Source organism: Neolamprologus brichardi, unplaced genomic scaffold, assembly GCF_056152115.1.
Source record: "Neolamprologus brichardi isolate AB-2024 unplaced genomic scaffold, ASM5615211v1 NODE_ptg000031l+_length_7269946_cov_1, whole genome shotgun sequence".
NCBI lineage: Eukaryota > Metazoa > Chordata > Actinopteri > Cichliformes > Cichlidae > Neolamprologus > Neolamprologus brichardi.
The window spans coordinates 2,534,559-2,548,881 of record NW_028270136.1 but is presented as its reverse complement, the minus strand read 5'-3'; the positions used below and the strand labels follow the sequence as shown (position 1 = coordinate 2,548,881).

The 14,323-nt window shown below is 42.8% G+C and overlaps 1 protein-coding gene and 1 long non-coding RNA gene across 3 annotated transcripts in view; one reads left to right on the top strand and one right to left on the bottom strand.

Moving 5' to 3' along the window:
• The window catches only part of LOC148094695 (uncharacterized), a 171,495-nt gene that overhangs the window by 2,837 nt on the left and 154,335 nt on the right, over positions 1-14,323 (bottom strand). The window contains exon 1 of one of the 2 annotated variants that reach the window (XR_015718422.1): positions 2,227-2,302. The exons of the other annotated variant lie outside the window; for it this stretch is intronic. This is a non-coding gene — a long non-coding RNA (uncharacterized LOC148094695). Of the gene's footprint in view, positions 1-2,226; positions 2,303-14,323 lie in introns of those variants that run through there. 2 annotated transcript variants of the gene reach the window in all.
• LOC148094701 (ornithine decarboxylase-like) overlaps positions 13,887-14,323 on the top strand; it is a 38,551-nt gene continuing 38,114 nt past the window's right edge. Inside the window, exon 1 of the mRNA XM_087837195.1 lies at positions 13,887-13,929. Coding sequence (XP_087693321.1) covers positions 13,911-13,929 — 19 coding nt within the window. The 5' untranslated portion in view covers positions 13,887-13,910. The remainder of the gene's footprint in view (positions 13,930-14,323) is intronic.

The following is a 14,323-nucleotide window of genomic DNA, read 5'->3' as shown; positions in this document are numbered from 1 at the left end:
AAAATGTACAGACTTTGCAAGGTGAGATTTTCCAGCAGGGAACAGGGGTTATTGTAGGTGGAGCTATAAAAACATAAAAAGTCCACTTTTAAGCATCCATCCATCCATTCGCTTCCGCTTATCCTTTTCAGGGTCGCGGGGGGCGCTGGAGCCTATCCCAGCTGTCATAGGGCGAGAGGCGGGGTACACCCTGGACAGGTCGCCAGTCTGTCGCAGGGCCAACACACAGGGACAGACAACCATTCGCACTCACATTCACTCGCACATTCACACCTAATGGCAATTTAGATTATCCAATTAACCTATCCCCACAAGTTGCATGTCTTTGGACGGTGGGAGGAAGCCGGAGTACCCGGAGGGAACCCACGCAAACACGGGGAGAACATGCAAACTCCACACAGAAAGACCCCGGCCTGATGGTGGAATTGAACTCAGGACCTTCTTGCTGTGCGGCAACAGTGCTAACCACCGTGCCACCGTGCTGCCACTTTTAAGCACTGCTCTCAAAATAGTCTACAGTGGAATTCTGCTTGAGTATTTAATTTTCTGGCAACTTTTTACTTTTCATCCTTATATTTTCAAAACACACATTATATTCAACAGTGTCTTTTATAGTGTTTATACTTGGGGGTTAACATGGGCTGGAATGAGTGCAGGTGCCTGTAAATTACACAAGTTAAGTCACGGTACTTCAGCAGCTAGTCCTGAAGAAGAGGAGCAAGCATTTTGGGAGTAATGTTTTTTAATAAGCAAGTAATTCCAAATGCAACATTTCTATCAGCTCAAGATCAACAAAGACACAAAAGGTAAGGACTGTGACACTAAATTAACTGCAAAATTAAGCTTACATTTAATATCATAAGTCGAATTACATATGGGATTTGTACATGATGTGTTTTGATTAAAAAAATGTTTTATTGTGAAACATCCTGCAAAACAAATTAAGCTCTACTAACTTTGTGTTATTTCAATGTTGCATAAAAATATTAGGTCAGCTTGTTGTACTGTCTTGGGCTTGTGCACAGTGGCTGCGGTGCTCATGGTTAGTGTTAGGTTACATGAAGTAAAGAAAATTAATCTGCATTAAAGCTGATGATGCATAGATCAATTCACTAAATTCTACCTTTGCACCAATTGTATACAGCCTAGTATAAAAACAATATACAGTATACGGTTAGTTTATGAAAGAGATTGTGTTCAATTTCAATTTTCATTTTCAATTTATTTAAACAGCACCAAATCACAACAACAAGGCGCTTTATATTGTAAGGTAGATGTGAAAGATCTGCTCATATCTTGTTGAATGCAGTTGTGCAAATCCACAAAGAGCCGCCTCCACATTAAGAAAATCTACTGGACCTCACATTAATTATTATTCAATTATTATGAGTTATGATTCTTTTCCTCACGCTGAGCCACTACAACTGATCTTAGGGTTTCGCCACCATTCGCACTGGCGAATCCTGCTTTAACCCTTCACTCTACTGATTTTCCTGTTTAGTTGTGGAGGCAAAGTTACCCTCTACATTATAGACAACAGAAAATAGAGCTTTTTAAAAAATATTTTATTATCATATTAAATTTTAACAGGTTGAATAAATCATAGAGAAAGTGTATACAGTGATCCCTCATTTATTGCAGCAGGGGTTCTCAGAATTACTAGCCCCTCCCCACGCACTTTATACACTTTTTCCCCCACAAACATGAACATCAGTCACAGTTCTCACAAGTTGATTCTCAAAGTGCAAACCTTTGTAGATTGCAAAACATAAAAGTATTATTATGCCACGTTTTGTCTTCATCTGCCTGCCACTTTCGTGCGCCTTTTCCCCTCACCCATCCGCAGGTGTCTATTTCCGAATGAAGGTCATAGCTATGGTTGTTTTTGTGCTGGTTTTTTCTATTGGATGGGATGGTTATCAAAACCAAACGTGATAAATTTGGCAAGCGCAGGAGACACGACACGGAGGAGATTTGTCAATCAGGCTGCAGAATGCAATGCTGTACGGTGCAATAAAAAATCTGCGAAAAAGCGAAGCAGTGACGGATGAACAGCGGGACCACTGTGTGCTGTTTATTAATAAACAAAATATATTCCTATATGACAACATGTATAAAAGCAGAACGGTATTTGTACGTCAGTGGGAAAATAGCGGTGGCTTGCTAGCTTTTGTGCGGCTTCCCCGGGTCAGTCAAAAATGTAAAAAGAGAAATGAATGAACTTACCAGGTTGCCCGATGCCCGATTTTATTTTCAAACACAACAAAGTATAACAGCCAACATACTGGACACTGTTCTGCTTAACATGTCATGGTCTGGGTGAGCAGCTGGGATTTTCCATCAGTGTCAGAGCACCCTTGGCTCCGCCCGTGGGCAGGACTTCCTCAGCTTCACGCATCTGGAGCTAATTGGGGCAATCAGGCCAAAGAGGGATTTAAGCTCTGCGCTGTCATCTCCTCCCTGCCAGTTCGTCAACTACCTGATGTTGGTAACCGGCTCCCACGTTCATGTTGCTAATCTCAAGTTGTTTGACTCACGCTATTTCTTGTGCTTCAGGACCTATTCTCCAGTGTCGACTGCTGCTCACTACTTGGATCTCAGCTCCTTTCCACCTCACTGGGAAATATCTCCAAACCTCACCTGCCTGCCCTCCTGCTCACTCACCACTTTGGATCCAACGAATCCCAGGTCAGCCGTTTCACCTCCCCCTCGATACCACACCACCTCCTGCAAGTAAGCTGAAGAGACTCTCATACTTACCCTCTCTGGTAATCCACTTCAACCCAGCTCTAACTCCGCTCTCCTCTCTCCCCAGTGTGACCAATACTTACCTGCCTAGATCCAGTTGTCCTCACGTTCATACCACGCTAATAGTTCCACGGCTACGTTTCCACACCGCAGTTTGCCACGTTATTGTGTTTTCACCCATATTATATAATCACCAATAAATTGTGTTAAAATGCCCTCTTGCCTCCGCTCTGTGTGTCTGCGCTTGGGTTCTGTTCAAGTTGTTGGCCTCCATCCAGCGTGACAGAACAACAAACAATTATATTGCCATCACTGTTGTAATCTTACAATGAAACAAAGTCTCAGATGTAATTCTGAAAATAAGTTTAGGCCTACCTCAAGTTTGTTTTGTACTTGCATTACTTATATAATCAAAATAAAATATTTGTTGTTCTGTCACAAGTGCAGTCTCTAATTTAAACAACGCATTTGTTTTTCATTCCTACACATGAGCTGGAACGTTGTATTATTTTAAGGATGGCTTGTTTCCAGTCCAGGCATTGCTGCCTGAATGACTGTCATGGATCGAGGTGATCCAAATGTAGGTGCAAAAGAAAGTCTTTAACGTCCCTTAAGTGCAGTGGATGTGGGTTGGAGATGCAATGAGCTTGAACCTGAAGGCAACCATCTTCACTGACCACACCATCTGTGACGGAGGACTCATCTCTCCTGTTGTCCTGCAAGCAAACAATCATATTTTTTGGAACATGAACTTAATTGCTTTCTTCAAACATTTTTTTCTGCATTTGGTATAAAACAGACTCCAATTTAGACAATCTCAGGCTCCCTCCCCACCGGAGAGGTGACATTCAATGTCCCAATTGTCAGTCTGGATAGCCGTGACCACCACCCAACATAGAATAATGTCATTAAAGTATCATTTTAAAAAGGGCTATACACAGTGTAGACCCTCTAAACTAAGTTTGGGGGATGTGATCTTTCAAGAAATGCGGACAAACTGTTGTTTGTTTACTTACACAGCATGTCTTGTAGGATTAACTGGAGTCAACAGCAACAGCATCGTGCAGCCATATCTCAAGTCTAATAACAGAAGACAGGAAAAGATCAGTACAGAAACAGCTTCCCCAAACCAAAGCACAAATAAAACAATAAGTAAAACAGGCTGATCTAAAGTATGATTAAAGTTCAGTCTGATTAATATAAATATAAATGTCACTGACAGTTGCTAATATATTGGAAAACCAAAATACTTACTAATGTCTTTCTGTCCAACAACAGGAGTCCCGAGCCTCAAAGACAGTAAGAAGCAAGCAGAGGGAGAAAAAACAACATTTTTCAGAAACTGATTTGATCCTTAATGGCTGTGCAATCATTGTGACATAGAGTTTTCTTATGTTGTAAAATAAAGTCTAGATTTGACATTAATAGATGGCACAGATGTTCAAAAGCTGCAACAAAGCATGAAAAAAATGGACGTCTCCGAAAACATCTGAGCATTTTTGCAAATATGTGATGTCTTGATAAATCGAGCAGATATTTGAACTTTACACAGCTACATTCTCGCCTGAAAATATCTTAAAAGTTTATTTGTGACCCAGAAAAAGTAATACGTTTTTTAGCCAGGCTCCTCCACCATTGCCGCGCTTACAAGTAGCACAGGCTCCGACAACCGTGGCCGACAAATGCATCCTCCTTTTCCCCAGACTACCCTTTCTGGGTCACCAAATAACCTTTGAAAATATTTTCAGCCGAGAATGTAGCTGTGTAATGCTCAAATATCTACTTAATTTATCAAAATATCACATATTTGCAAAAGTGCTTCCACTCTATCAAGCCGACCGGGAGGTCAAGGCTCGATAGAGTCCAGGAGCACAGCTAACTCCTGGCTTATTGTTTTCAACACCACCCCCCCCCCGCTGTCTTTTGCTACTCAGGTTAAACATGATATATATATATATATATATATATATATAATTAGTTAGTTAGTTATGGCTATGGATTGAAAATACCCCCCACACCCCACCCCTAACGGCTGCACCTCCCGAAGAATTTTGTCTGGGCTCTTATCTCACTTTTTCATTTCAAACAATCTACAGAAAATTTCACCAACATATTTTTATGTAAGGTTTTTAAGGCTGTGGTGTTAATTTTTAAGTAACATGAGCCCAGCGGCAAACTAAGAGAAGCCACAAAATAGTAAACAAAGAGTAAACATTTACTCACCAAGTCAGTGTATCAGGTAAAGATTCACAGCAATGACAACAATAATATCTTGAGCTGACGCTTTTCCAGGTTTGCTCAACATATTCCATAACAAATGCTGGCACCATGAACATGCGGACTGATCCAAGAGGGAGGAGGACGGTAGTGACGGGGCATTTTCAAAACACATCTTTCATCCTTCCGCACTGAGAAGCAAAACTTCCATCTTACTTAGTTTTTCTAAGTTAAGACAACTCAAATAAATTGAGTTTATCAGCGTTTTTGCATAAAAAGTATTGGTAACTTATTTAAATCGAGTTCTAATGACAAATTGATAAAAACTGAGTTCAGCCTATTTAATATTTTTAATTAAACACAATATTACATTTTACAGATAATAGGGTGATATGGCACTACAAGGTCATTAAGATAAGATGGAGCCTGTAGATTGTACTGTCATTTTAATTAAAAATGATAATTGCAACAATAAAAGAAACAATACTGTCCCTGATGTCCGAGCTTAGTTGAATAAACATTGGGTGCCTTGAGGGTTAAAGGAACTTTAGCCATTTTTCAATGGCCAAACCACCCATCTGATCTTAACATAATAAAGCAAGCTTTTCAGTTATGAATTAAAAAAAAAAAAACTTAACTCAGGAAGCGTCACACACAAGCAGCTACTCATGGTGGAGAAAACAGCATCTGGTAATGTCCATGTTTTCTAGACTAGACATCATTTTGGACAGTTAAGTTCTATTTTATTTATATATATCACCATTTGTGTAATCACAGTGGTTGTTCTTTAATAACAATAAGATAAAAACTTTATTAATCCCTCAGGTTGGTTCCTCTGGGAAATTTGGTTTCCAAAAAAGCACAGCACCGACAGAAGTTACAGAGTTACAGAATATTATATATATATATATATATATATATATATATATACATATATAAATACAAAGACATATATAGATAAAATATACAAAGGGTATAGATAGAATAAATAGGAATAAAAATAAAAATACAAGTGAATTGCACATTTCAAGTATGGAGTCTATTGCACCGTTGACTATTAACAAAAAGTATTGCACAAAAGGTAATTGCACAGTGAAGTGAAGAGGCACTACAGCTTAGTTGTTCCCCCCTCCTTTGTCCACCTGTTTCCCCTCCCTCTCCCCTCCAGAGAGGAGTTAAACAGTCTGATGGCGTGTGGGACAAAGGAGTTTTTAAGTCTGTTGGTTCGTGTCTTTGGGAGAAGCAACCTGTCACTGAACAGACTCTTCTGGTTGTTTATGGCCGTGTGCAGAGGATGCCCAGCATTGTCCATAATGTCCAGCAGTTTCTTTAGTGTCCTTTTCTCTGCCACTAACACCAGAGTGTCACCAATAAGTACTCTGTTGGGATAATATGGTACTATAAAGTCACATTTCACAGAGCGAGAAAATATAAGTTAAAGTGTGACACTCTGTGATGGAGAAAGATGTAAGAAGAATAGGAGAAGCCAATGACAAATTATTTTCAAAGGTAAACACTGCTCATCAATGGACAATTTACAGCTTATTCATAATATCCCCCAAAATTATTTGTTTCTAGATTGTGATTTTATGAAGTGTCTGAAAAACAAATTTGAAGTAACATAATTAAGTGTTAATTACAGGTTGCATGAAAACTGGGGAGTTTAGTATGCTTACAGGCTGAATTGGTATAGTGGCTAAGTTTACAGTAATGCACAGCAATGCTGAACTGATGGACAGTAGGCTCTTGTGTTCATGGTCAGTGTGAAGTTACAAGTGTGGAGACATCAAATTCAATTCAAAGGGCTGATGCTCTTAATGTTCAGTCAACCAAATTAGCTATAAGCTTGATGGCGTCTAGGAGTTGGAACTCGGCCGTGTAGTTCGTGAAAAATCTGCTTATATTTTGTTGAATTTTGTTAACTAAATCCAGAAAGATCATTAAATCTTAGAGAAGCACAGGTCGGTGTCAGGTAGTGGTCAAGTGACCACAGACATTGGGTTTAAAAGGGAGATGAATCACCTGTTCTGCACTCAAACATTGGTTCCTTCATGTCAGGAGCACCGAAACCTTTGCTTCCGTCAGCCACCGCTCGCCTCAGGTGCCATGAGTATTTTACTCATCCAGATTTGTTCATTCTTCCATCCTGGTTCAGCCTGCGGACCAGTCGTAACACTGGTTCCGAAGCCGCAGTCAGCGCACCAGGTGTTACTAAAGTAAGTACATGCCTCTTCCAACCCATCACTAGCCTTTGCCGCATTTTGGTCTATTCAATTCAATTCAATTTTATTTATATAGCGCCAAATCACAACAAAAGTCGCCTCAAGCTGCTTCATAGATACAGAGAAAAACCCAACAATCATATGACCCCCTATGAGCAAGCACTTTGGCGACAGTGGGAAGGAAAAACTCCCTTTTAACAGGAAGAAACCTCCGGCAGAACCAGGCTCAGGGAGGGGCGGCCATCTGCTGCGACCGGTTGGGGTGAGAGAAGAAAGACAGGATAAAAGACATGCTGTGGAAGAGAGACAGAGGTTAATAACAGATATGATTCAATGCATGTCCCTATTGCCAGTCTTGGCAGCCGGGGGTCAGTCCGCCAGGGCCTCCGCTCCTGGCCGCCAACCGGCTCACAATGCACCCGACCCCTATGGCGCCTCCTGCGGGTGGTGGGCCTGCGGGAGGATGGGCCCATGTCTCCTCTTCGGGCTGTGCCCGGCCGGGCCCCATGGACTAAGGCCCGGCCACCAGACGCTCGCCCTCGGGCACCCTCCCCGGGCCTGGCTCCAGGGCGGGGCCCCGGTAACCCTATCCCGGGCAGGGTAAACTGTTCCCTCTGTGTTTTTTTTATAGGGGTCTTCTGAATCGCTCTTTGTCTGGTCCCTCACCCAGGACCAATTTGCCATGGGAGACCCTACCAGGGGGCAAAAGCCCCCAGACAACATAGCCCCTGGGATCCCTGGGACACACAAACCCCTCCACCACGATAAGGTTGCGATTCACAGAGGAGCTCGCACTGGAGCGGTTCGCAGCCGAGTGTGAAGCAGCGGGAATGAGGATCAGCACCTCCAAATCTGAGGCCATGGTTCTCAGCCGGAAAAGGGTGGAGTGCCCACTCCGGGTCGGGGATGAGGTCCTGCCCCAAGTGGAGGAGTTCAAGTATCTCGGGGTCTTGTTCGCGAGTGATGGGAGAAGGGAGCCGGAGATCGACAGACGGATTGGGGCTGCAGCTGCAGTAATGCAGACGCTGCACCGGTCCGTCGTGGTGAAGAGGGAGCTGAGTGTAAAAGCGAAGCTCTCAATTTACCGGTCGATCTACGTCCCTGCCCTCACCTATGGCCACGAGCTGTGGGTAGTGACCGAAAGGACGAGATCGCGGATACAAGCGGCGGAAATGAGCTTCCTCCGAAGGGTGGCTGGCATCTCCCTTAGAGATAGGGTGAGAAGTTCGGCCATCCGGGAGGGGCTCAGAGTAGAGCCGCTGCTGCTCAACATCGAAAGGAGCCAGCTGAGGTGGTTTGGGCATCTGGTAAGGATGCCCCCTGGGCGCCTCCTGGGTGAGGTGTTCCAGGCATGTCCCACCGGGAGGAGGCCCCGGGGAAGACCCAGGACACGCTGGAGAGATTATATCTCTCGGCTGGCCTGGGAACGCCTTGGTGTTCCCCCGGATGAGCTGGAGGAGGTGGCTGGGGAGAGGGAGGTCTGGGCCTCTTTGCTTAGGCTGCTGCCCCCGCGACCCGGCCCCGGATAAAGCGGATGAAGATGGATGGATGGATGGATGATTCAATGCAGAGAAGTCTATTAATACATAGTGAGTGAGAAAGGTGACTGGAAAGGAAAAACTCAATGCATCATGGGAATCCCCCGGCAGCCTACATCTATTGCAGCATAACTAAGGGAGGATTCAGGGTCACCTGGTCCAGCCCTAACTATATGCTTTAGCAAAAAGGAAAGTTTTAAGCCTAATCTTAAAAGTAGAGATAGTGTCTGTCTCCTGAATCCAAACTGGAAGCTGGTTCCATAGAAGAGGGGCCTGAAAACTAAAGGGTCTCCCTCCCATTCTACTTTTAAATACTCTAGGAACAACAAGTAGGCCTGCAGAGCGAGAGCGAAGTGCTCTAATAGGGTGATATGGTACTACAAGGTCATTAAGATAAGATGGGGCCTGATTATTTAAGACCTTGTATGTGAGGAGCAGGATTTTGAATTCAATTCTGGATTTAACAGGAAGCCAATGAAGGGAAGCCAAAACAGGAGAAATATGCTCTCTCTTTCTAGTCCCTGTCAGTACTCTTGCTGCAGCATTTTCGATTAGCTGAAGGCTTTTCAGGGAGTTTTTGGACATCCTGATAATAATGAATTACAGTCGTCCAGCCTGGAAGTAATAAATACATGAACTAGTTTTTCAGCATCACTCTGAGACAGGATATTTCTAATTTTAGAGATGTTGCGCAAATGGAAGAACGCAGTCTTACATATTTGTTTAATATGTGCGTTGAAGGACATGTCTTGGTCAAAAATGACTCCAAGGTTCCTCACAGTGTTACTGGAGGCCAAGGTAATGCCATCCAGAGTAAGAATCTGGTTAGATATTTCCAAGCTTTTCAGCGCCGAGTACAATAACCTCAGTTTTATCTGAATTAAGAAGCAGAAAGTTAGCGGCCATCCAGGTCTTTATGTCTTTAAGACATTCCTGCAGTTTAACTAATTGGTGTGTGTTATCTGGCTTCATGGACAGATAGAGCTGGGTGTCATCTGCATAGCAGTGAAAATGTATGCTATGTCTTCTAATGATACTGCCTAAGGGAAGCATGTATAATGTAAACAGAATTGGTCCTAGCACTGAACCCTGTGGAACTCCATAATTAACCTCAGTGTGTGAAGAGGACTCTCCATTTACATGCACAAATTGGAGTCTATTAGATAGATATGATACAAACCACTGCAGTGCAGTACCTGTAATACCTACAGCATGTTCTAATTGCTCTAATAGGATATTATGGTCAACAGTATCGAATGCTCCACTAAGGTCTAGCAGGACAAGCACAGAGATGATTCCACTGTCAGAGGCCATAAGAAGGTCATTTGTAACCTTCACTAAAGCTGTTTCTGTGCTGCGATGAACTCTGAAACCTGACTGAAACTCTTCAAATAAACCATTCCTCTGCAGATGATCTGTTAGCTGTTTGACAACTACTCTTTCAAGGATTTTTGATATGAAAGGAAGGTTGGAGATTGGCCTATAATTAGCTAAGACTGCTGGGTCTAGAGATGGCTTTTTGAGTAAAGGTTTAACTACAGCCAGCTTGAAGGCCTGTGGTACATAGCCGATTATTAGAGATAGGTTGATCATATTTAAGATCGAAGAATTAATTAATGGCAGGACTTCTTTGAGCAGTTTTGTAGGAATGGGGTCTAAAAGACACGTTGATGGTTTGGAGGAAGTAATTATTGAAGTTAACTCAGAAAGATCAATTGGAGAAAAAGAGTCTAACTTAACATCAATGGTACTAAGAGTAGCTGTAGATAATATTACATCTGTGGGATGATTATTGGTAATTTTTTCTCTAATGATAAAAATTTTATTTGTGAAGAAGTTCATGAAGTCATTACTAGTTAACGTTAAAGGGATGGTTGGCTCAAAAGAGCTCTGACTTTTTGTCAGCCTGGCTACAGTGCTGAAGAGAAACCTGGGGTTGTTCTTATTTTCTTCAATCATTGACGAATAGTAAGATGTTCTGGCTTTGCGAAGGGCTTTCTTATAAAGCAACAAACTATTTCTCCAGGCTAAATGATGATCCTCTAAATTTGTGACACGCCATTTCCTCTCCAGATTACGAGTCATCTGCTTTAGGGTACATGTTTGAGAATTATACCACGGAGTCAGGTACTTCTGATTAGAGACCTTAGTTTTCACTTAAGCTACAGTATCCAGAGTCGTACGTAGTGAGGAGGTGAAATTATTAACAAGATAATCGACCTCTGTTGGGGTAGCGTTCAGATAGCTGCTCTGCTCTGTGTTGGTACAGGGCATTGACGATGATAACAGTGGCTGGATTATATTCTTAAACTTAGTTACAGCGCTTTCAGAAAGACATCTACTTTGATAAAGTCTACTCTCCACTGCTGTGTAATCAATTATTGTAAATGTAAATGTTATCAGAAAATGATCAGACAGGAGAGGGTTTTCAGGAAACACTGTTAAATGTTCAGTTTCTATGCCACATGTTAAAACAAGATCTAGAGTGTGGTTAAAGTGGTGGGTGGGTTCTTTTACATTTTGAGAGAAACCAATTGAGTCTAATAACAGATTAAATGCCATGTTGAGGCTGTCATTTTTAGCATCTACATGGATGTTAAAATCACCCACAATAATTATTTTATCTGAGCTCAGAACTAAATTAGATATAAAGTCTGAGAAATCAGACAGAAACTCTGTGTAAGGCCCAGGTGGACGATAGATGATAACAAGTAAGACTGGTTTCTGAGTTTCACAGCTGGGGTGGACGAGGCTAAGCATCAGGCTTTCAAATGAATTAAACGTCTGTCTTGGTCTTTCATTAATTAATAGACTGGTGTGAAAAATTGCTGCCACACCGCCCCCTCGGCCTGTGCTTTGAGATTTCTGGTAGTTAGGTATTTAAACTAACATAATCATCCTGCTGCAACCAGGTTTCTGTAAGGCAGAGTAAATCGATTTGTTGATCAATTATTAAGTCATGTACTAACAGAGACTTGGAGGAGAGAGACCTAATATTTAATAATCCACATTTCACTGTTTTACTCTTTGGTTCAGATGTGGATACTGTATTGTTCTTTCTTTCTAGCCAGCATGCTACATGGGCACGCCAATTTATTAAGAATAATCAGTGTGTGTTTCCCCAATCGTGGCAACCAGCTGATCAAAACTTGCTTACAAATTAAAATCTAACTCTCACAACAGAAATTATTATGTGACTTATTTCTAATTGATACTTTTCTCCATGCTGTACTACTACTCACTTCTCGTTTGGCTCTCAGCGAAGGCGGTCGCACTTTTCTCCTCTCCTCCTTACCCTTATCTTCCCTGCTTAGCCTCTGTGTCCTTGTCTGTCTCATGTGCATTACTTTTTCCCTGGAACAGTCTCTCACTGTCGTTCTCTAAAACCTAAAAGAGAATTATGGATTTGATCAACTGGTCTCTGAATGCTATTGACACCCTCTTCTCAATGAAAAGTCTGGGCTCGGGAGAGCCCGAGTGCCCTGGAGGGACTTTCCCTGCCGGATACACGATGGACGGGTGGCAGAACTGGAGAGTCATGTGCCTGGCGGGACTGTCGATCGAGGACGCTGAAGATATCTACCTATTCGGAACCATGATAACAGGGTTCTTGCTGATCGGAGCTGGCATGGCCCTGACTTTTCGGAGAATTGAGAGAGCGGAACCGGCTGTTCAAACCCCCCCAAGGCTGCCCGCTGGAATCGAAGCGACGGGACGAGTCGCGACATCTCACAACGAACGCAGCATGGTTAACACCTTGGAGACGCTTACAGCTGCTGTGAAGGCTCAAAACAACACCATTGAGCGTATGGTGGGATACATCAGAGAGGGCCCTGCTCAAAATGACAACCTTGAGCGAAAGTTGGATCACATCACAGAACGGATCACTGCAGTTGTGAGGTCTCAGAATCAAAAGAATGATAACACCACGGATCAGAAGTTTGATACCATCATGGGGAGGCTCGCGGCTCTCCAACGGGAGATCGAGAGACCAGCATCAGAGTGTTAAAAGATCAGCTTTGAAAATTCTCGTGAGCTGAAAGAAAATCAACAAAATCAACAAATTCGGGATCAAAATGCAGACACCACCACGGCGCCAGCTGCACAGGCCCAAGGCTGAAGCCGGACAAAACACTCCCTGATAACGACTGTGTGATGACTATTCTCCCCATCCCATGCAAGGCCACCTGGATTGGCTGGAGGACTGTTTACTTAGCCTGATAGGGCGAAGGACACTGTCTCAGCTGAACTATGGACACGCATACACACACACTTACACTGATAAGCACTCACTCATCTCCCCTTCCCTTTCCAACGCCTTCGATGCTTGTTACCTCCCGGGAACACGAGGCAGGTCTGGGCCCGCGCTGGCGAGTCGGCGCAGTGGCAGGATGTCCGCTGTGTTGCCTGGGATTACTCATCATCCCCCTACCCAACCCTGTGGCTTGTTATGTCTTCACAATGTTGTGCTGTGAACATTCATGTGCTTTTTTTTTGTGCAGAGGAGTTTTTTTGTTTCCTGTTCTCGTGCTGTCCTACCATGGAAGCACAGCATGAGTAGAGGTCTCTTTTTTTCCTCTTGTACTTTCCCATTGTGTGTACATTTCAGTGTTTTTTTCTGTAACTCTGCCGATCTCCGACTTGTAACACTTCTGTGTTATGTGTGTAAGGTCGGGGGGGGGGGGGGGGGGGGGGGGGTGTCTCATTTCACTGCGGGGCAACCTGTATGTGACAAATAAATTCTGAATCTGAATCTACTGCTGATCTTAGTGTTCTGCCACCATTACACCATTACTCTGGGTAATAATTAAATAGATGTGTTCATGAGGTCATACATATAAATGTATTCATGCAGTTACACAGGCAAAAAGTCTCTAGTAATGCAAATTATTACTTTTTTTAGAGAGTAAAAGCTTATGTTTAGGTTAGCGTAAGGGTCTCCACTAACCTAAACCTCAATTTATAGGCAAAAAGGGACCTACAAGTTAATAAAAGAATCCAAGTTAAAATGAGTTAAAGTTCAACATTATTTGTATGAAAGTTAATGAACTGTTGAAGTCAAATTTACGTAACAAAGTGGGGAAGGTGGGGAAATGCCACTAACAAAACCAGCCGATCAAGCCATTCTCTGTTGTTTTACTTTGAACTTCTGGAAGTTCTCTGCAAGATCTTCACACTGGAGAACATGGACACTACAAAGGAAGGTAAGCCAAAAACTTTATGATCTGATGTGTGAACATGAACATTGCTGTTTGTCTGTGTAGATTCTCTGTCATCCAGATCATGGTAGTCTAAAGAGCTTGGAATGCAGGTGACTGGAGTTTCTTTAAGACGTTTCACCTAAAGGTAGGAAAGGAGGTCGGAGAACAGAAAATACTGTCATCCATTATGTAGCAGGTTTATTGGAGAAACTCAGGAGAATTTTCTCCAAGTACATCAGCCCAGGGACAAAATTCCCAAATATTGGTGTGCAAGGGGGATAGAAAGGGGGCACCAAACACAGAGACACGATATAAACAAACATGAAGACAAGGTTGACTAAACACAGCAGAAGACTAGACAGTACATATGACTATGTTATGACCAGTAAAGACGCAA